This window comes from Mustela nivalis (assembly GCF_964662115.1).
Source record: "Mustela nivalis genome assembly, chromosome: 5".
In the NCBI taxonomy this organism is placed as follows: domain Eukaryota; kingdom Metazoa; phylum Chordata; class Mammalia; order Carnivora; family Mustelidae; genus Mustela; species Mustela nivalis.
Window position 1 is genome coordinate 9,436,415 of NC_139024.1, and position 21,046 is coordinate 9,457,460.

Consider the following 21,046-nt stretch of genomic DNA (forward strand, 5'->3'; position numbering starts at 1 on the left):
ATGAACATCCTCAAAGCAAAATGTTATATGAATATGAAATATGAACATATCCTGAAATAAATTTCTATCCATTTAATACAGGATTAATGCACATTTCTTTTTTTTTTTTAAGATTTATTTATTTACTTGAGAAAGCTTGTGCGTGTGTGCATGTGCCCCTGAGCGAGTGTGGGAGGAGGGGCAGAAGGAAAGCAGACTCCTCGCTGAGCTCACAGTCCAGCAGGGCTTTAGCTCAGACCTGAGCTAAAACCAAGAGTCTGACACTTAACTGACTGAGCCACCCAGGCGCCCCAAGGACATGTGTATTTCTCAAGGTATGCATTAAATCGTCCCCAAGAATGACTTAATGTACAAAACAGTACCCGAAGCCTCCTTCCAGCGTTCCTTGAACACAGTTAGGAAGTGCCCATAACTGGGCTGTTTTGCCTTGGCCTCGAGGGTGAACCCTTGCCGGCCCACTGAGAGCCCCCATCCACCAGCGCCCAGACAAATCTACCAGTATCTGCACAATACCCGCCAGTGCATGGAAAACGAAAGCGATGCCCGCTGTAGATGCGGCCTGGAAATGCTAGTGCAGCTCTGGGGGCTTTGCTTGCAAGCCCTCGGCTTGGTCAGGAGCAGACACCCCTGCAAAATGGATCTGATTTTCAGATTGAGGCAGCTGGTGACCACACCACTCGTGGTGCCCAGAAATGCTTGGGGACCCCCATCTAATCCCCAAATTTGAGCCGGGGACAGTTTCCCAGGGCTTTAAGGACACTTCAGGTGTGGGCAGAAAACCCAGCAACAACAGAAAATATTCCTCATCTCAGATAGAAAGGCTGACCCAGTCTCGCGACAGATGCTGAGCAGCCAAAAAATCCCAAAGTGGGACCTGGGTACCCGAGGAACACCCCAGAGTTGAGACCCAGTGCCCTGGACCCTTGCCACAGTTCTGTTCAACAAAATACGTTCTACCCTCTTAGCTCGGGAAGTTCTCCCCTGCTGCTAACTGGAAGATCAGTCCAGAATGTGGCCAGTGGTGGCGGCTGCCCTTAGCCTGGGCCCTTCTCTTTCCACAGACACCACCCCCCTCTCTCCTCCCGCCTCTGGGCTTCGCGCCACTCTGCCAGGGGCCTCATGCGCACACCCGGGGACACCCCAGCCACTGTGTCCTGTGTCCAGCTCCATACGGTGCAACCCGGCCACACCCCCTTCCCCGGGACACAGAGGGGACATGGGCGCTGCAGTCTGTCACAGACCCTGGGAAGAGACACGAGCAGGATGGAAGCAGTCTGGGCACTGCTTGGGTAGGAGATTCTAGGGCCCTGGGTACCTGCAGTGAGGTCCAGAAAGGGGACTGCAGATGACAGGAGGACCTGGCCCCTTAGCCCAACTCCTCATTTCAATGAGAGGCACAGGGCAAGGCCCCCTCCAGCCATGATCTAGGGCAGTGCCACCAAAGAGCTCAGACTGTCTCCTTATGAGCCCATCAGGGCCATCCCAAGGTGGGGACATCCGGCTCTTCCAGCCAAAGGTTTACTGATCCCATGTGGTCATTTTGTTTTTAAAAATGTGCCTGGCCAGTGGGGGCATCTGCGTGCACGTTTGGTTACCCTGGGAATTCTTGATTTGGCTCAGGTCATGACCTCAAGTCACGATCTCTGGAACTCAGGATTGTGGGATCAGGCTCTGTGCTCAGTGGGGTCTGCTTCTCTCCCTCCGCTTCTGCTGCCCCTGCCCCTCTCCAAAATAAATAAACAAATAAATAATAAATCTTAAAAAAAAAAAAAAAAAAGTATCTTGGCCAGAATCTCAGAATCAATTCACACCACCATCTCCGTTGCTGGCCACATCTCAGTCTGTCAAGTAAACTTTGAACTTAAACACATAGACACAAATGCAATCGGGGGGGGGGGGGCAAGTCAAATACATTAAAATCTTGCTTGGCATTGAACCAACTAAATTTTAGGAGATTCATTTCTCATAAAAAATACAGGAACAGAGGTGCCCGGGTGGCTCAGCTGGTTTGGCTCAGGTCATGATCCCAGGGTCCTGGGATCAAGCCCCATATAGGATTCCCTGCTCAGCTGGGCGCCTGCTTCTCCCTCTCCCTCTGCCCCTCCCCATGTTCTCTCTCTCTCTCTCTCTCAAATAAAAAATTTTTAAAAATCTTTAAAAAATACAGGGACAAGTGCCACAGAATTGAAATATATTGACAGATACCAATGTTGAATGACAGGTACGGGGGATTCTTTTTTCCTTCTAGTTTCCTACACTGGGAAATGTTCACACTTAAGGGTTACGGGAAAGGTGTCTGAGTCACAGGAGCCTGGCAAGACAGGCCATGGCACTCCCACCGGCAGGGTACGCGAAGGACAGGCAGAATTACACAGTAACCCCGTGTGCGTTTTCGTGACTCCCTTGCTGAGCTTACCCCCAAGTAGGAAGAAGGACCCGTGCATGAGCCGTGGGGGCCGACATGCGGGGGCTGCCCAGGTGTCCCAAGTCAGCAGCCCGGAGCCTCTGCCAGGCGCCACGTGTCCCTGCAGTCTCCACCCAGAAGAGCGGATAACCTGGCCACTCTCGGATTCTCTCAGGTGCCCTGAAGCAGGTCACACGTGATGACCCCGACCGCTGATTCTGGGCCGCAAAACCAGGGAAAGTGAGCAAGGCCACAGCGAGAAGCCTTGCTGGGCTCCGTGGCCATGTCAGCAAATCAAACAAAGCAGGATATTGTGGCCTTTATATAAACATCGGCTGGGAAAGCCCAGGCCCGGTGTTTACACAGAAACTTTCCCCCCAGAAGCTCAGAGTAATTTAGGGACACTCACTAATTAAGTTAATTAAGTCTCCCAGGCCTCCTTCCCACCCTGCCCCGCCATGGCCCCGGCTCCCTGCGCAACAGCACGTGCGGTTGGGGAAAGAGGCCGGGCGGCCCTCGCTCTCAAACCCCTGCGCCAACGCACGCCCGCCCTGGGGGCTGCTGGGAGAGGCCTGGACTTGGACGACCCGTGCTCGTTCTGAAAATGAAACCCGTGGACAACAGGCACAGTTCCCGTCCCCTGGTCCACACCGAGTCTGAGAGAGACGAAAGGAAAGCCAGCAGGCACTTTTCCTCCAGATGTGCAAATAAAAGAACATCTGCGCTAACTGTGGGTTGCCGGCCACGGGGAGCTGTTCCCCAGCTATGCTATGCCATGGCTTTCTTTACACCTGTGCTTGGGAAGCCTCCTGCCTTGGAATCAAGTCACCGAGAAAACGAGAAAACGTAACAAACCTTTTGTAATTGGTGCCACCGTGTTTGGCTTTTCTGTTTCCGAATCCCTGTTCTCACTGAACTACTCTGAAGATAGACTCTCAACCTAATTCCTTCAGGAGCAGGAATTTAGAAGTATCCCCTCAGCAACCTTCCCACTGGCAGGCTCCATGGCCTGGCGTGGAGATGGTCCCCAGAGTCACCGCAGAACGAACAGAGGGACCGCGCCCAGCCACAGCCCAGCCAAGCATCACCAGCTTCTGCTGAACTCACAGCCCAGCTCAAGCCTCTCTGAGCACCGCCTGCAAATGCAAAGCCAGGCAAAGCCGTTGTTTGTGAGCCCCCGACCAGCTGGGAGAGGCCCTTTCAAGTGTGGATCCTTATGGGCTAACGTGTCCCTTGAAGAGCTGTCCTGCAGCCTGTTCTCCCGTGGCTCCCCCTAAAAGCAGCAGCATGAATCAGCCTCAGAGCAGGACGGAGAGGGAGGAACATTCCCGGGCTGGGGGGAACCACCCCACCCACATGGTCATAAACAGTCCACGTAAGTGACCCTGGCCTCTCATTCCTCCGGGGGACATCCATCAGAGGAGACGGCAGCTCAAGGGAGAGGAAGCCGCCCCCCCCATCCCCACCCCTCTCCTCGAACCTCATGGAAAGGGTGAGCGGTCAGGATCCCCATACCAGCTACGCTGGCTTCCACAGATATCTGGCCGCTGGCAAGAGCAGACACTAGAATCTTCTGGGGGGAAAAAAATGAAAGTCCGCTTTTCCTTGTCAAGGAAGGCAAGCCAAGAAGCCAGCCCTCTGAAGCACAGACGGGATTTCAAATTCAGCACCATTCTGTCCAAATGCGGCGCGTTTCGGATACTTGAAAAGCCTCAAACAACAACTTTCTAGTAACAGGAGGCTTGGATAATCCCCGCCCCGCCCCCACCGGGAGAGCAAGGCCACCAAGGGCAGGACAGCTGCTTTTTAAAAATAGTTTCACTTCACTGAAGAAAAGCAGACTTAAGAATTAAGTATCCGAGCCTAAGTTCTACCGAAAAATGAATGCTAGGTTAAGTGACAAATGTGAGCTGCACATGAGTTGAAGACCAGCCAACGCCTTCCATGCTACCCTCTACTGGAATCCAGGGCTCTGAAACCCCCCCAGAAATACACGCATCGCAGCCCGAACTGAATTTCCAAATGGAAAATGTGCATTTTATTCTTTTCATCCATCATTTTAAAATCTCCTCTTCTGAAAAAATAAAGTCTTTTTCTCCAAGTGACTTCAAAAGAACTCTTAAATGTGCAGGAACCTTGTTTCGCATCGCCATAATCCAAGTGATGGACATTTTAATCTCTTTGATGAAGGAGTATTTTTGTACCATGAAATGAATCTCTCGGTTCTGATAAATGTGGTATGAAGTAGACATCTAAAATGGAATGGAAATTTCTGTGGTTTTCTTTCAAGACCTTAGCAAATGACCAAACTTGGATTTTTTCAGGACAGAGCACACACCAGAGAAATCTGATAATAATTTAATCAAGGATCAGAGGCACACTATGGTACTGACAATACTGGAGACATTGTTTCGGTAACCAGGCCACTGAAAACAAGCCCGATAACTATATGCTAATGAAATGATTATAGGGAAACTGCAGTAGAAGAGAGGCTTCTTCCAGGATGTATATCCTAATTGAAGAATCCATGCATACCCATGCCGGGCGCAAAAAGACTTGGAAATATTTGTTAAGTGTTGTGGGAGTGAGGGCACTGGTCATCCAGAACCTAAAGGACAGTGACCTTCCTCACTTAAGTTTGTTTAAGTTCAAGTTCAAAGTTCTAACAATCTCACCTGCTTTTGCTCACTTTGGCCTTCCCGGTGAAGTTAGCCACAAAACAGGGGTTAGGGTGACTGGTTGGTGACACCAAGGAAGCCATGCATTGTATGAAACACAACATACTCAGCGGGTTAAGCCCCTGGTTCTTGGTTTCAGCTCAGGTCATGATCCCCGGGTGTGAGAACAAGTCCCACCAGGGGTTGGGAGTCGACTTGAGATTCTCTCTCTCCCCTTCTGCCCGGGCCCCCATAAATAAATCTTTGAAAACGCAGCACAGGACTCAGGTAGAGGTGTGTCACCTTGGGGCAAGCAAGTCTCACGGTCTCTCCAGGCCCCAGTCTACTCATCTATAACATGCGGATAATAGTAGCTCTTTGGCGCAACTGTGAAAGTTAAATGAGATCATCACTAAAGTCCTTGGCAAAAGGCCCGTATCCACACTTCCTGAAGCTCCGACATGAAATGTACTGGCTTGGTGTCGTCTAACTTCAAATACATCCAGCATAAAGGTAGGGTCACCGGCTAGCACGTTTGCTTACGAGTTCCGCACTTTGCAGAACTGACGCTTCTCGCCCAAATATCTACGATCAGAGGTTTCTCCGGCGTCTATGTTCCCGTGTTTGTGTCCCCCAGTCCCTCCGGAACAGAAGCTAGCCAGCACAAACCAACCGGCAATCAGGCGATCAGTGGTTTCATCTACAGATGCAAAGGAAAACGAGCACCAGGTACAGGGTCCGGGGGGGTTAAGTCAATCCCCTGGGATCGCGGTGAATCTCGAATGTGTCCCCGCGGAGCGCGGGGCGTTAAGGGCCACACCCGCTCTCCAAGAACTCAACGACCCGCGGGCGCGGCGAGGGCAGCCCCCCAGGAGGAGCTGGGGACCGCCGCGCCCTGGGCCGAGCCCGAGGGCCACTCCGGCGTCCCCGGGGGTCACCTCACTCAAACAGGCTTCCCGCAGCCCGCGCGCGCCCCCCACGCCCCAGCTGTCTCGGCGCGCCCCCCACGCCGCCGGGGCTGGTCACCTCGGGGACGGGAGGTGCCCCTTTCTCTGGGCGCGGCAGGCGCCCTCGCCTCGGGCGTCGCTCCCCCGGGACGGGAGAGCAGGGGAGCGCAGCCCCAGCCGCGGGTCGGCGGCGGGGTCGTACTCACCGAGCGTGGCCACCGTGCCGGCCTCGAAGAGCAGGCAGTCCCCGCGGCCGCGCGCCTCCAGCAGGACGCTGCACTCCCCCGAGGCGTCCAGCCGCCCGAGGAGCCGCAGCCCTTTGCTCAGCGCCATGGGCGCCGGGGCGCGTCCGGCCCGAGGGCGCGCAGCCCGTCCCCGCTCCCCGCGCTCCCGCAAGTGCCGGGAGTTTCACTTTGGGCCGGGACTGCCGGCCCCGCGCAAGCTCCTCCCCCGCCTCCTCCCCAGCCTTCCCCGCCCGGCCCCGGGCAGGTGAGGGCGCCCCGCCGCCCGCCCCCGCGTCCCGCTGCCGAAGGCGCCGCGCTCCCCCCAGCGGCCAGGCGGCTGCTGCGGGCGGCCGGGCGGGCCCGGGGCTTGGCTCGGGGGCTGATCGCGGGCCCCGCGCGGGAGGGGAAGCCCTCCCTGCGGCGGGCGGCAGCCGGGGAGGAAGATTCCACACATTCCTGGACGCGCAGGAGGCCGGGGGCGCGGGATGCCCCCTGGGGCCTGGAAACGCTGCAGGGCGCCGCGGCCTTATATGGGCAGCCCGGGCCTGGCCCGCGGGGCCGCGAGGCGGGAGTCCGCCGCCTGCCTCCCCCCAGTCCCCGCCCGGGCGGTGCACGACCCTGGGCCGGTCACTTCAACGCTCTGTGCCTCAGTTGCCCTGCGGGTGTAGCGGGTTTAAGGAGGCACTGAGCCTCGAGTTAACTCCCCAAAGGGGCTCAGCCTTTTATTAGCTTTCTATACGTGAGGATATTGTGGCCCACTTCCACACCGGGGAATCTGGGGGATCCAAGGCGTGATGCCCCGGAGAGAACGGAGACTATGACGCGGGCCCCTTATGTGACCTTGACTCTCAGAACCAGCTTGCCTCACCTGTCAGATAGAGGCAGTGCCTGTCCCACCCGCTTACTCGATGCTGAGTCAGGGGTCAGGGCGGCTGTCAGGTGCTGGTGGAGGCAGCTGCCTCCTCCCCTCCAGCTTGCGGCCCCTCCCCCCATTCTGGGGTATAGTCCTTGACATCAGGGCAGACACTGCAGTTAGCCTGTTTGTACTCACAACATATGGCCCCCAGCACATATCCCTGCTTCCTCCACTGGAGAGGGGAGTTGGGGGGACGGCTTACCCAGAATGGAGCCTTGGGTGGGGTTGAAGGTTTTGTTTCCTTCTCCTGTCACAGGTGTGTATGCACAGCCCCGGAGACCTCCATCAGGCTCCCAAATCAACCCGACTCTTCTCACCCCAACCTGCTCACCTTGAGAAGGGATGGGTCAGGCTGTCTCTGGAGCATGTTCTGGAAGGAGTCGTCCCCAGTGGCCAGCGGGACACTGTGGTGCCCCTTACAGACATTCATGAAAGACTGGGAATGACCAGATATTCAATCCACTGTGGACAACCCCCCAGGTGATGAACTGGGGAATAAAGTAAATGCAAACAACTGGCAGAGACTCATATCATTCCTTGGGCTTTTGTCCTTTTGCTCACAAATTCAGTTATGAAGTGTGGCTGTCCCAGGTAGGATGCTCAGAATCTGCCCACATAGTTTCTTCCTCTGTGAAATGGAGATATAATCCTCCTGAGAACAGTGTACCCACGAAATGATACAAAGTCCCCTCCGGCCCACTTTCCTTTTCTTTTAAATTTGAAGCTGGCTTCCTCCAGGAAGCCCTCCTGGAATGATGAGGTCCCAGGAAATAGTGTTTGTATGTAGGTCCTCAGATTCACAGATGTACATTTCAGCTCTCATGCGCTCATGGGTTGCTTGAGACATGTTTTTATATTTCTTTCCTCTTAGCTCTGTTTCACAATTTAGGGGTAAGATCTCAGGGAGGACCAGGCTTTTAAAATTTTAACTCTCACGCTCTTTTGTTCCTTCTCTAGCATCACATCATTCGAAGCTCTGCCTAGCGCCATGCTGTACATATTGTAGAAACTTTCCCACCGTGAAGTCCAGCACCTGAGCTTTACAGCTTATAGAATCTAAGACGTGATCAGGGGTAAGACGAACCATGGTTTTAGGAACCACTAAGAAAGGAGCAATGCTGCCTGCTCACCTGTGTAAATTGTTGGCTGTGCCCAGACTGCAGCAATGGTACTGTGTGCCTCTTAGACTCAGTGAACTATAGTGGCCGCCCCCCTCATCTCTGACAAGTGGCTGAATGAGCCAGGAGCCTGCTGGGTTTTCAGGTCACTGGAGTGCGCCATCTACAGGGATAGGGGACAAAGAGCCAGTCTTACATGCACACTGCCTCGCTGGGCCATGGGTCCTCCCCAACTCCCCTGTAGGAAATTCATGCTGGCTGTGCTGGGGGGAGGCAAGCAGGACCTGGGGAGTCTGGAGTCCAGGGAAATCTCAAAGTAGAGTGAGAAAGAGGGAAGAGCTTTGGAAGAAATAAACAGCTTGTCCGTGGGGCCTGATGGCATGAGAGGCGAAAAGGCAGCGAGGAGGCAGAAAGGAAGCCAGGGACAGAGCAGCACCATCGACAGAGACAGGAGAACCAGGGAGCCGGCTGGTGGGGGTGGTTGGGGTTGAGCTGAGCTCAAGATGAGCAAGGTCAGCCAGTAGAAAAGGCCAGACATGAGAGTGGAGGTGGTGGAGAGGCTGTCTCTGGAGGGGAGTGGAGGCGGGCTTGTGAGCCTGGGAGGGATGGAGGAAAGCCCCAACGCAGCAGCCCGAGAGATTAGAGAGGAGCGGAGGAAGGCGGGAGTGGCCAGTGGTTGTAAACCTCGGAAGGGTCTGTATGAAGAGGGATTCAGGGGCGCCTGGGTGGCTCATTCGGTTAAGCATCTGACTTTTGATCTCAGGGTCATCTGTCCAAGCCCCGGGGTTGTGGATCGTACTTTAAGAACTTTTAAAAAAATTCAAGAATGAGGACTCAGAAGAGATCCTTGGCTTGATGACCTTCGAGTGCTTAGTTTTATTAGAGGGCTGGGAAAAAGTCAGCTTGCGAAGAATTAAGAAAGAAATGCAGGCAGGAAGGGTAGTGGCAGGCTCTAGGAGCTCAGCTGCGAGAAACACCGATGCGATGCAGCCCACGGGGAAAGTAGAGGCTTTCTGAGACGGGCCAGGCCTTTGCAGGCAGCAGACAGGAGGTGGTGGGGGGGGGGGAATTAGAGCCCCTGTGTGGAGAGGATGCAAGAGATGAAAAGGATGGTCAGGCCCCCAGGGCAGGTGGAATGATGGGCTCTTTGTAGGGAGAGAGAGGACAGTGGGAGGGCAGGGTCGAGAAGGAGGGTAAGAGACATCATCCTTTCAAGGACCTGGACCCGGCTGAACCCACAATACGCAAAAAAGGGGGTTGGGGACGGGAACTGAGGAAAGCGAGAAAGGCCCAGAACATTTGCTGTAGCACAGTTGTCCCTAGAAAGTGTGTTCCAAGTCCCCTGGGCTTGAGGAGATCTTGGGATCCTAAAACCGGGGACAACCTCAGCTGGTCTTCTCTTGGGCTCTTTGCCAAAGGAGTAGAATGTCTCAATTCTGTCACCAGGGTCTGACCAGTGTTAGATTCCCCATGGGCTGAGGTTTGGTTCTCTCTGATACACTCGGAGCTCATGGGGAGCTGCGAGTGGGAGGTGGACTGGGGGGGCTCTCAGGCCAGGGGAAGAGAGAATGAAGTTGAACTGCTCTGTTGGCCTTGCTGAGCCCCTAGGACCTCTAGAGTGGGGTGGCCCCTGGAGGTGTCCTGAAAGCATTGGCCAGTCTCTGCCTCAATTTTCTCCACCCACCTCACCCCCGGTTATGGGCTAAATTGTGTCTCTCCAAATTCACACTCAGCATGTGGCTGTGTTTAGGGTCAGGCCCTATAAAGAAGCGATTGGGCTAAAATGAGGCCACGTGGATGGACCCTCATCCAATCTATGTCCCTTTAAGAAGCAGAGATCAGGACCCAAACAGGTGCAGAGGGAAGACTGGTGAAACCCCAGAGAGAAGACGGCTGGTCGCCTATAGACCAAGGAAAAAGGCCTTTGGAGACTCCAACTTGCCAGCGCAGGGTTCTCTGACCTCCAGTCTCCGGAACTGTGAGAAATAAACTTCTGTTGTTGAAGCCCGCTGTCTGCGGAACTTTGTTCGAGTGGCCTGGAGCAGACCAGCTCGCCATCTCCTGTCTTCTTCTCCTCTCCGATTTTCTCCTTCGCATGCTTCCCTCTCCAACAGAAGAAATCCTTTGTTTATTTCCTTATTTCTCTGTCACCCTCCTCCCACTGTATTATAAGCTCACGGAGCAGGAATGCTGATTCCTAGTGGCAACCAGAGAGCCTGCCCAGTGAATAAATGAGTCCCCTTAGTTCCATCTCGTCCCGTGAGAGCAGAGGAGTCACAACTTCTGTGGTCACCCGTGGCAGTGATTCTGACCCCGGCTGATGAATTTAGGGAACAGATATTTTCTGAGCACCTGCTGTGTGCCCAGGATTGTTCTAGACCCTGGGGATACAGCAGCACACAAAACAGAGGAAAGTCCCTGCCACAGAGGGGACATCCCACAAACAAAATCCATTAACATGGTAGATGGTGACAGTGCTGCGGGGCACAGGAGAATGCTGGGAGGAGGGACAATTTTAAACGGGGGTCAGGGAGGGCCTCGTTGAGAAGTGACGTCTGAGTTAGGAACTGAAGCAATGGAGGGAAAGAGCCCCGTGGGTGTCTCAGGGAAGGGCATTTCTGGTGCCGGGAACAGCCAGTGCAAATCCCTGAGGAGGGGCTGGAGGAGGCGCGAGCCCTCGCTACACTGACTTTTGCTCTGAGAGATGGGAGCAGAGCAGAGCCGAGCTCAGATGCGGTTTTCATCAGAGCGTCCCAAGGTCTGGGATACTGAAACCTGAGCGCAGGGCAGAGGGAGGGAGAGCAAGGAGCAGAGAGGGAGGCTGCTGTGGCCAGGGTGCCGCAGCGAGGGTGGGAGGGGGCTGGAGAGAACCGGTCCTATTCTGTGTAGGCTTTTGAGGGGTGCGCCAATGGGTTTTGCTGTTAGAACAGATAAGAATATGGGGAAAAGACAGGAGTTTGGACAACCCTATGCTTTTGGCCAGAGCGATTGGAAGGACGGCATTGGCGTGGGATGGAGGCGGCGCAGGGAGGAGCAGGTGGCTGGGTCACGGGTTTGGGGCGCCTCGTTCAAACGCCGGTGGAGGTGTCCCACGGGCGGTGGGCTACACAGGCCTGTAGTCCGAGGGCGGGGGCGGGGCGGAGATGGAAATATAGAGGCTATGGGCATCCGATGGCATTTGAAGCCTGGGCCCTGGATGGGTTCCCCAGGGGCTGGGTGCTGGCCTGGGTGGGGGGATGCCCGCGAGGTGGGAGGGCACCCAGCAGGGACGGGGTCCTGGAGTCCCAGGGAAGGAAGCATCTCAAGGAGCAGACGGCAAAGTCTGCGATGGGTCTGGTAGGACCAAGACCGGTCTTTGGGGTCCTGTGGGGTGCCGGTCATGGCCAGCCCGATGGGAGCACTTGCCGAACACAGATGAGCTGACGGTGGTTCTTCTTTCCATCTCGATTCTTCCTGCTTCACCCTCACTGTGCCTGAAGGTCTAGTTACCGACTTCAGAGGATGAAAAGCACACAGGAAACTCGGCGGCAGGGACTCTGAACCCCCTTAGCTTCCCTGGCGAAACCTCCAGGCTCCTGGGGCTGTTCCGCATGCCTCCTGGTCTGCTCCGGTACACTCACTGCTCCCCTGGGCTGGCTTCCAGGCCCCCCACTCCTAGAAGCCCCGTGAACACTCCGGACACCCTTCTCCAGCGAGGCTCTCGACGGCGTGGAGTGTCATCAAGGGGAAGACGGGACTCCGCTGAGTGTGGTCGCTGGGGTTGTTTGCCCTCTGTGTGATCTGTGGCCCGGGGGCAGGGGTGTGAGAGACAGAAGCTCGAGCAGATTCCGACTCGTGGCTGGGGTGTGCGCCTCCCATCAGGAAGCATATGTCTGGTTTCTCCTCGTTGTGACGCAGGGCCCCCAACCCTCCATGCTGTAACACCTGTCAATAGTTCGGTTCAATTCTCTCATTCCTTCTTCATTTGTAGCCAAGATTCCTCCAGAAATGGGAAATTCTCACAACTGTGTTACCCAGTGGGCGCGCCAACACAACAGGCAGAGTGGGATGCTTCTCCTTTGTTTACCAGCGTTCAGCTCATGACCGTGAATTACTCCACTGACATCCTCCAATGGTGACCAGCACATAGGAGTCAAAGGCAACTCTGCAGCCTGATGGCCTGATCTACCCTTTCCCCGCTGGGCAGTCTTGAGCAATTTGCTTACCTGCTTGGGGCTTCACGTGCTTTTGCGTGGATTTGTGAGAAGGAAGATGCATGGAAAGGGTCTGGGACAGAGCTGGGCTGGAGGGGGCCCTCGGGAGGTGCTAGCCATCACTCCGAGCATCCCCCAACCCCCGTTCTGCTGCTCCGTAAAGCGAGGGCTGCATCTGTTCGGCTGCCACAGGACACCCAGTGCCTGGTGTTCCAGGGGTCCTTGTTGAACAAAGAGATGAGACCCCGCTGGGCTCTCAGGTCTCCCTGGGAGAGCTGGCCTGGCTCCGTTGGCCTTTACACGGTGGGCTGGGTGTCAGGAGGCCTTCGTAGGAGGCTGGTCAGAAGTTCATTATCATGTTTGTGAAAAAGGAGTAAATGCCTCCGAATCTCACACACCCCTGCACCTACGACCTGAGCTCCAGGGAATGGGGTAGGGCTTGCTTTGCTTTTTTTCACGGCGCCCCTCCAGCAGCCTGGCCTCCCCGGGGGACTGTCTCAGAGCACGGGAGGGTGCCGGGTGCTGAGCTTCGCAGATCCAGGTGCGGGTGACTCAAAGGCTCTCCCACGAGTTTGTGTGCCGCCTGCCCTCTTTGCCCGAGGGCCCTGGGCGGCTTCCTTCCCTCCCGGTCTCCGAGTGAAGGTCAACAAAACCTGCTGCTTGGATGGGCTGAAAGGAAGCCTGCCTGCATGGGCGCCTGCGGGCTCTGGGGCCCCGGGGCGCTTTCTTCACTTCTGAGGCCAAGACCAAGCCCCGCACGCAGGCAGAGCAGCTGCCGGTCAGGCCTGCATCCCGCATCACAGCTAACGACCCACACAAAGCCCACCGGTCCCAGGTCGCGGTGTGGGGCCAGATGCCATGGACAGCTCGCGTCTGGCTGCCTGCGTGCTCGATTCCACACTCGGGGGGCACCTCCCATGGCGGACGATTATCTGGCCTGGGTTCGGCCGGCTCAGGGGTTGCCGGCTCAAGTGGTTCTGACAACGAAGGTCTTTCTCCCGCACCCTCCTATGCCCGGAGCTAGAGCCAGGCAACTAGCTGGGGGGCGGGGCGGGGAGGAAGAGGGCAGGGCCACATTCCCGCTCAGGAGGAGGCTCAGGCCTCTGGAATGTGCTCCCACCTCAACCTGTTTCCGGGGCATCCTCGACCCTCCTTCCAAATACCTCCTTTCTGAGCGGGTTCCAAGATGCAGAGACAGAGAAATGCCACAAGGGGTTTTATCATTAGGTCTGTACATCATCACCCCAGAGAGCAGCTTTAATTCAATGTTCAGAAGACTTTTCTAGCAATGAGGGGTCAAAAAAGAAAAAAGGCTGCCCTGTGTAGAGCTAAGTTCCCCATTCCTGGAGGAAGGCAGGCTGGGAGGCTGGGGGATGACCCCTTCTGTGGTTGTGTGAGAAAGGAAACACTTTCTGGATGCGTGTGTTTTTCTGCATGTTTGAAAACTTTCAGAAAATAAATTTGTAATGGAATTAAAAATAAAATAAAAAATTTAAAAAGATAAATTATATAAAGTATGCATCTACAACCATGCCTTTTTCTGTATGTTTAGAAGTTATTGAAATAGAAATTCTCGTTTTTTAGATTTATTTGTTTGAGAAAGTGAGTGGGAGCAGGGGAAGAGGCAGAGGGAGAGGGACAAGCAGACGCCCTGCTGAGCAGCGAGCCTAACATGGGGCTCTATCTTCAGACCCTGACATCACGACCTAAGCTGAAACCAAGTGTAAGACACTTACCCCACTGAGCCACTCAGGTGCCCCCAAATATAAATTCTCTTTGTTCTTTTAAGATTTTGTTTATTTATTTGACAGAGAGACGGAGAGAGCACAAGCAGGCAGAACGGCAGGCAGAGGGAGAGGGAGAAGCAGGCTTCCCTGGGTCCAGCCCCAGGACCTTGAGATCACGACCTGAGCTGAAGGCAGACACTTATCTGACTGAACCCCCAGGTGCCCCAAATTCTTAAAAAAAATTTCTCTTCAATTTTGCTTCATAATACTGTTTTGAAAAGGACAGTGAAATTTTGGATCATTACATGGTCATTCCCTTCTGGACAAAATTAGGAAAATCTTTCAGTAATAACATATTGTAGCCGGTGTATCAGGAGTACTTTGGAAGGCTTTGGCTGGAAGCAATAGAAAACTCAACTCTAAAAGTCTCAGATGACCCAGGACTCTCGAGCTAGGTCAGCTGGAGGGAAGGTAGCAGCTCTCAGCTCTTTCTTTCTGCACCATAATCCTTGGTGAGGTAGGGAAGCTGAAGGGACTCCATGTTAGGAAGTTTCCATCTTTGCTGTTTTCCCATGAGGCCCTATTTTCTCATGTTCTAGATGTATATTTTTATTTTTATTTTTTAAAATATTTTATTTATTCATTTGACAGAGAGAGACCACAAGTAGGCAGAGCAACAGACAGAGAGAGGGGGGGAAGCAGGCTCCCTGCTGAGCAGAGAGCCCCGATGTGGGGCTCGATCCCAGGATCCTGGGATCACGACCTGAGCTGAAGGCAGAGGCTTAACCCACTGAGCCACCCAGGCGCCCCTAGATGTATATTTTTAAAGATTTTAGGGCACCTGGGGAGCTCAGTTGTTAGGCATCTGCCTTCAGCTCAGGTCATGATCCCAGGATCCTGGGATCAAGCACCACGTCGAGAAGCCTGCTTCTTCCTCCATCCCCCTCAACCCCATGTTCATGCTCTTGCTCTGTCTCTCTCTGTCAAATAAAGATATAAAATCTTTAAAAAACAAAAAGATTTTATATATTTATTTGCGAAAGAGTGGAAGAGCACACAAGCAGAGGGAGGGACAGAGAAAGAGGGAGAAGCAGATTTCCTGCTGAACAGGGAGCCCGATGTGGGGCTTGATCCCAGGATCCTGGGATCGTGACCTGAGCCAAAGGCAGACGCTTAACAAACTGAGCCACCCAGGCACCCCCTATATTTCTGTCTGAAAACCTAAGAAGCTATGTTCCCACTCCAACAGGGAAGCACATTATTGTCCTAGGCACCCAATACCTCATCACGTCCAGGGAAAGCCGGAACCCAAACGTGTTTTAGAACATTAGCTTTGAAAAAACTTCGGCCCACACTGGAATCAACACCCTCTACCTTCCATTATTTATAAAATAACACCTATTACTCAGTCATTCACCTTTGGTCAGACCCTATCAAAGATTTCTGAAGGAACATGTATCCTAGAGCCCCTTTCCAACATAAACTCCTAGCCCCAAATAACAAAGAGACTCATTTTCATATCCTCTCCAAGTCTCCCAGACACTCTGTCTGCTATTTTCTACCTGTCACTTATGCTATTCAATAAACTCTGCTTCCACTTTCTTGGCTTTCATTTGATTTCTATCCTGCACAAAATTGAGGACCACCTTCGCTGGTCCTGCTGGGCCCCTTCTGGGTCCTCAGACCCAACCTACTACATCATTAGCATGTTGGCCTGTTATCCTGATGATCACGAAATGGCTGCTTCAGCTCCAGCCATTACATTGATATTCGAAGTAGAAAGAAGAGAGGGATCTCAAGCAGCTCTGTCTCTTTTGTAAGAAAAAGGCAAAAGGCTTTCTCCAGAAGCCTCCACAAATTTCCACTGAAGTCTCCTTGGCTAGAACTGTGTCACATGCCTAGCATTAGCTATAAAAGGGACTTTTCCCAACTCTTTGGTTGGGATGGACAAGAGAGAAAAAGGAATGGGAAAGAATGGGTTTGTGGTTGGCTGACCAACAGTGTCTCCTGTGTCTAGAACAGCCAGCACAAGATCATCTCTCTTGCTGTTTTTGTGGCATAAGGCTTAGTGCTGTCTTAGAAACAGTTATGTTATTTTAATTTTTTCCATATGTCATTTCTTTCCTCCCAAAGCAATCCTGAAGTGGAAAGGACAGGAATGATTTCTGATTTGCTATAAGACACTGAAGCCCTGAGAAGACTTGCTATTAGATATCACTCTCCGGACTTCTCACCCTGTGTTTTTTCCTGTTGGCTACATGGTCTCTGATTTCATATTTTCTCTCTTTGAGAAAACGTGGTTTTTCCATGGTGCTGCTGATGATTTCCGGCCAGAGTGTTTGTCCTCTTTTGCTGAGGAAGGCACGGACCATGGGTATTTTCTGCACAGCTCTAGAAGCAGGAGGTCACCTTGTCCTGTATTCACAGACGTGTCCGCGCAGGGAGCATGAAAGACAAAGCAGACCACAAGTGAATAAACACGACAGCCTTTCTCAGATCAACCTTGGGGACTGTTTTAACCACAAAACTGAACACAAATCCACCTAAGCTGGAACAAAAATGAGAACTAAGAAAGGGTCTGTCACAGCTCTGGGAGCCAGACGGAAAGTAAAAGGGAACTGTGACCTCCTAAGGCCACTTAGCTCCTATCCCTCTTAGGTCCTTATTTCTGCAGTTTCCCAAAGGATTCCTTGTTAAAAGAGGTATTCTGCTTGTTTCTCATTAAGGACGTGGCCTTTTTAAAAAAAAGATGTATTTATTTATTTATTGGAGCGACAGAGAGCATGGGCGCATGAGTGGGAGCAGAGGGAGAGAGAGAGAATCTCAAGCAGACTCCATGCTGAGTGCAGAGCCCGACTCCGGGCTCGATCCCACCACCCTGAGATCATGACTTGAACCGAAACCAAGAGTCAGATGCTCAGCTGACTGTGCCCCCCCAGGAACCCCAAGACATGGCTTTTGACCTATAAAAATACCCCAGAGTTTGTGCTTCTAAGCCAACTTACATTAGAAATCCACATCCAGGTCCCTGAAGGCTGAGCGCAGTGTCTGCGGTGAGAGAGCCGTCTGTCTCCAAGCTCGCCCCCACCCCGCGCCCCGGCCTGCACGGATTTATTTAGATCATTACAGGGACGAAGACAGCCAGGGTCTTTGCACTCTCCTTACTGCCCTCTCTTTTCCCTTCTCTGCCATAACTTTCTCTCCTTTCCAAAACCCATCCTACAAAAATCTCACACCTTACTCGGAGCCACACAGGGCCACTGGCTCTGAAGCAGAACGAGCCTCTCTTTTCTCCTCCGGCTCAGCTCCTTTCCCGTTCACCTCCCCTTTGGCCAGAGGTGGAGAGCAGACCTCGGTTCTGCCGTCTGTGACCTCTTACCACAAGGTTCTGGGCGTCCGGAGCCCTGGTGCTCTCCACAGTGACCCCACGGACTGAAATACTGGGTCTCGCTCAGACAGCTGTCTGGGGGAAACTGCTGGAAGCTTTGAGGGCCAAGAGGGAACTACCTCCTGTCCACTTGCGAGGTGACCCATCTCTCTCTTCGCAGCGCTCCATCAGTCCGCGCGTGATAAGGAAAGGGACGGAGGAAGGAGACCGGGATGCGGCGGACGAGTCGTGAGCTGGACTCTGTCGGGAAAGCACCAGCTCTGAATCCTTAGCCGAGTCACCCGTCCCTTTCAAAAGATAATGCAAGGTATAAAGCCCTTTCCCAGAAATGTTAGCATCAGTGGGGGCTCCCCATCTGAGAAAAATGCAAGGCATGCACACGAATAGGAACCCTATAATCGTCTGTGGTTCTGAAGAAGGTTTTCGGCCGCCTCCTTTTTGACCTCAAACTTTCCAGCTGGTCTCTCCGCTCAGACGGAAGACCCTATCTGTGGGCGAAGCCTCCCTGTGATGGGAACCGAAACCCACCCCCGCTCCCCAGCCCCAAGTAACTTGGCCTGCCCTAAGCCAGCAAGACCATCCTTGGCCATGACGGACTCCATGCCAGGGACGCACATGGCCTTCACAGCCCACCTGCACGTGCCCACCCACCTTTGCCCCATGTTCTCCTTGGATAAACCTGGAATTACTTTCAGGACTTCAGAGACTGTCTTTGAGATGCTAGTCCACTGTCTTCCCGGCACTGGCCTCACTGGAGTAAATCCCTTTCCTGTTCCACGACCCTTTGGGGTTTTATCTGCGGTGAGTGGCTGACCCTGGTCCGTCTGGGACCCCTGCACCCCTGCACCCCAGCTACAACTCACTGATGCACACACCTGATATTACGGGGACCACAAGGCCAAGAATTCCTATTTTAGAAGCAAGTTAGAAAAAGCTGCTCACACAAGTACCTCTAAAGATGGTGGGAAGTAGATCTTTTTTTTTTTTTTTTTTCCCCAAAGACTTTATGTATTTACTTCACAGAAACACAGCGAAAGAGGGAACAGGAGCAGGGGGCGTGGGAGAGGGAGAAGCAGGCTTCCTGCTGAGCAGAGAGCCCGATGTGGGGCTTGATCCCAGGACCCCGGGATCATGATCTGAGCCAAAGGCAGACGCTTAACAACTGAGCCACCCAGGCGCCCCGGCGGGAAGTAGATGTTAACTACGAAGACATTTCCAAGGTACTAGAAAATGCAGTTAACGTTATCAGAAGAAGAGGGTCAAGCATACAGGGCTCCTCAAGAAAAACCTTAATTCCCCGGGGAGGGGGAGGCGTCCGTGCTTCCTCTCTTGTAGGTATCTGGCTACGGTTCATGGGAACTCACTGTCCCGTCTGTTTAGAGGTGTGCCGCGGGAACACCAGGCCCATCTGCACTGCAACAGATCCATCTGTCTGGGGTGACTTAAACACATCAACCGAAGAACTCAATCTCCCCAAAGTGCTTTATTGGCTTTTGTAAATTTTTGTTTTGTTTTTGCTTCTTTCTGCTCTTTATTTGGAGGAGGATGGAGAGTTTTCCAAATGGTTCATTTTCAACTATGTCTGCTTCATTGAGTCAACATGTTTCCAGACTCCTGCTTTAGGGTCAGGGTGAGTTCCTACGCTGGCGCCATCATGAGCGGCTACACTGGCCTGGAGAGGGGGGGTGGGTGCGGTGTAGCCCGTGCTACGTTAAGACACAACTCCGGTTCAGTGGCTCAACGTGGCAGGGGTTACTTCTAGCTCCTGAAAATTCTGTGGTGTGGTGGGGGGGGGCAGCCGCTCCCCGGGCCACCTCCCCTCTGTGTGTTCCTCTGCCATCTAAGCCCCGTGCACCCTTCAGCGCCCCCTCCCATTGTCCCTGTGCGCCGCGGAGAAGAGTTGGGAGACGCGCTCCCGCCATCCCGTGCGTCCACGTGCAAGGGCGCACAATGCTCTCTGGCTGGCACAGGGACCACAGGGACGCCTGACTTTGTGGAGACGGGGAAGCGGGGTGCCTCAGTGGGCCCAGAGAAGGCGGGAGCCATGACATATTAAACTTGTACTGCCTCCCGCAGGTGTTGTCCAAAATCCACCTCCGGGCCTCGCCCCTGAGCCAGAACTTGAAGACGGAATTCGGAAGAGGAACACGCTGGCTTTACTGCTTCGCCGGGCAAAGGAGGCCGAAGCAGGTGAAGGCCTTCAAAACTACCACCCCCACCCTGGCCCAGAAAGGGACTGGGGTTTTACAGGCAGATACAGGATCTAGCCGGTTTCGATAGGAATTGTGCACTTGCCGTCAGCCTCATATGTTTTGGGAGAGGGTGGGGATCCTGGGATCCTGAAACAGAAGGCCAAGGAAGGAGGGGAGGTTTGCAGACGAGAGCGAGAAAAATGGTCACTCAGTTTAAAACTGAGCCCAGGGGCGCCTGGGTGGCTCAGTCAGTTGGGTGTCTGCCTTCGGCTCAGGTCCTGATCTCAGGGTCCTGGGATGGAGCCCCACACTGGGTTCCCTGCGAGGTGGGGAGCCTGCCCCTCCCTCTGCCCCTCCTCCTGCTCATGCTCTCTCTCTCTCAAATACATAAATAAAACCTTTAAAAAAATGAAAATTAGGGGCACCTGGGTGGCTCACTGGGTTAAAGCCTCTGCCTTTGGCTCGGGTCATGATCCCAGGGTCCTGGGATGGAGCCCCGCTGCAGGCTCTCTGCTCAGTGGGGAGCCTGCTTCCTCGCCCCTCTCTCTGCCTGCCTCTCTGCCTACTTGTGATCTGTCAAATAAATAAATAAAAATCTTTTAAAAAAATGAAAATTAAAAGAAAACTTAAATGGAGCCCCGCCAAAGCATTCATGCAGCTATTTTGATTTTTGTTCAACTTTATGCTTTTAAGTGGTTTCACAGGGACAGCTGGAACCGGCTTCAAAGTAGAAGAGATCGAGAGGGGTGCGCGCGCCAAGTGCTCTCTGTGAGCAGGAAAGCTACCCGGGCCTTAGATTTTAAAAATAAACAATATCCTTTCCATTTTTAGCAACGGTGGTGGAGGAGAGGCCAGCTACCCCTCCTTAAATGAAGAGAAAAATGGAGAGAATACGTGAAAAATGGGTTCAGATATTGGACACCAGGCGGTGCAGGACTTTGATCCCTGACAGAAGAGAAAGAAGCAGGGTGAGCCCCATGTTGGCCCCGAATTCCTGCCTGAACGCGGATGCCAGGCCCGGAACGGGGAGGGGGAGACTGGATTGAGTTTTGTGGTCTGGCGGAGTAGAGGAGCCAGAGAATCCACGTTCGGTGGGGGGTGGCGCCCAGGCAGCCAGGATGGGAAGGGCAGCTGGAGGAGAGGATTGGGCAGAGTTGGGGGGCATGGGGGCGCTGCCCCTGTGCGGCCCCCAGAAAGCCACAGCTGGCCACGGAGGGTGGCCCACGTCTATGTGAGGAGACTGAGCAGATTGTGACGCTGTCGCCAGACCTGCTTGTGCC

The 21,046-nt window shown here is 53.7% G+C and overlaps 2 protein-coding genes across 6 annotated transcripts in view; one reads left to right on the top strand and one right to left on the bottom strand.

The window, feature by feature from the left end:
* SYNJ2 (synaptojanin 2) overlaps window positions 1–6,447 on the bottom strand; it is a 93,516-nt gene extending 87,069 nt beyond the window's left edge. For 2 of the 4 annotated variants that reach the window (XM_082729569.1, XM_082729568.1), the window contains exon 1: window positions 6,215–6,437. In XM_082729569.1, coding sequence (XP_082585695.1) covers window positions 6,215–6,341 — 127 coding nt within the window. In that variant the 5' untranslated portion in view covers window positions 6,342–6,437. Of the gene's footprint in view, window positions 1–6,214 lie in introns of all 4 variants that reach the window. The other 2 variants (XM_082729571.1, XM_082729570.1) reach the window with 2 other exon arrangements.
* Window positions 2,917–13,842, top strand: LOC309864229 (uncharacterized protein). 2 transcript variants are annotated; one of them, XM_082729585.1, is made up of 5 exons: window positions 2,917–5,574; window positions 5,699–5,790; window positions 7,405–7,628; window positions 8,106–8,221; window positions 11,746–13,842. In XM_082729585.1, exons 1-4 carry the CDS (start codon window positions 5,523–5,525, stop codon window positions 8,152–8,154), a joined length of 417 nt encoding a protein of 138 aa, XP_082585711.1. In that variant the 5' UTR covers window positions 2,917–5,522; the 3' UTR covers window positions 8,155–8,221; window positions 11,746–13,842. The 2 variants fall into 2 exon arrangements, with proteins under 2 accessions (XP_082585711.1, XP_082585710.1); XM_082729584.1 differs by lacking the exon at window positions 11,746–13,842 and adding an exon at window positions 10,017–10,270.
* Window positions 13,843–21,046: the final 7,204 nt, after the last annotated feature.

Bases quoted from the DNA above. Each gene is read 5' to 3' on its own strand.
- LOC309864229 (XM_082729585.1), top strand. From the start codon at position 5,523: ATGAAATGTACTGGCTTGGTGTCGTCTAACTTCAAATACATCCAGCAT. The intron at 5,791-7,404 runs GTACAGGGTCCG...CTCCTGTCACAG, and splicing joins CAAAGGAAAACGAGCACCAG to GTGTGTATGCACAGCCCCGG. The intron at 7,629-8,105 runs GTGATGAACTGG...TTCCTTCTCTAG, and splicing joins CACTGTGGACAACCCCCCAG to CATCACATCATTCGAAGCTC.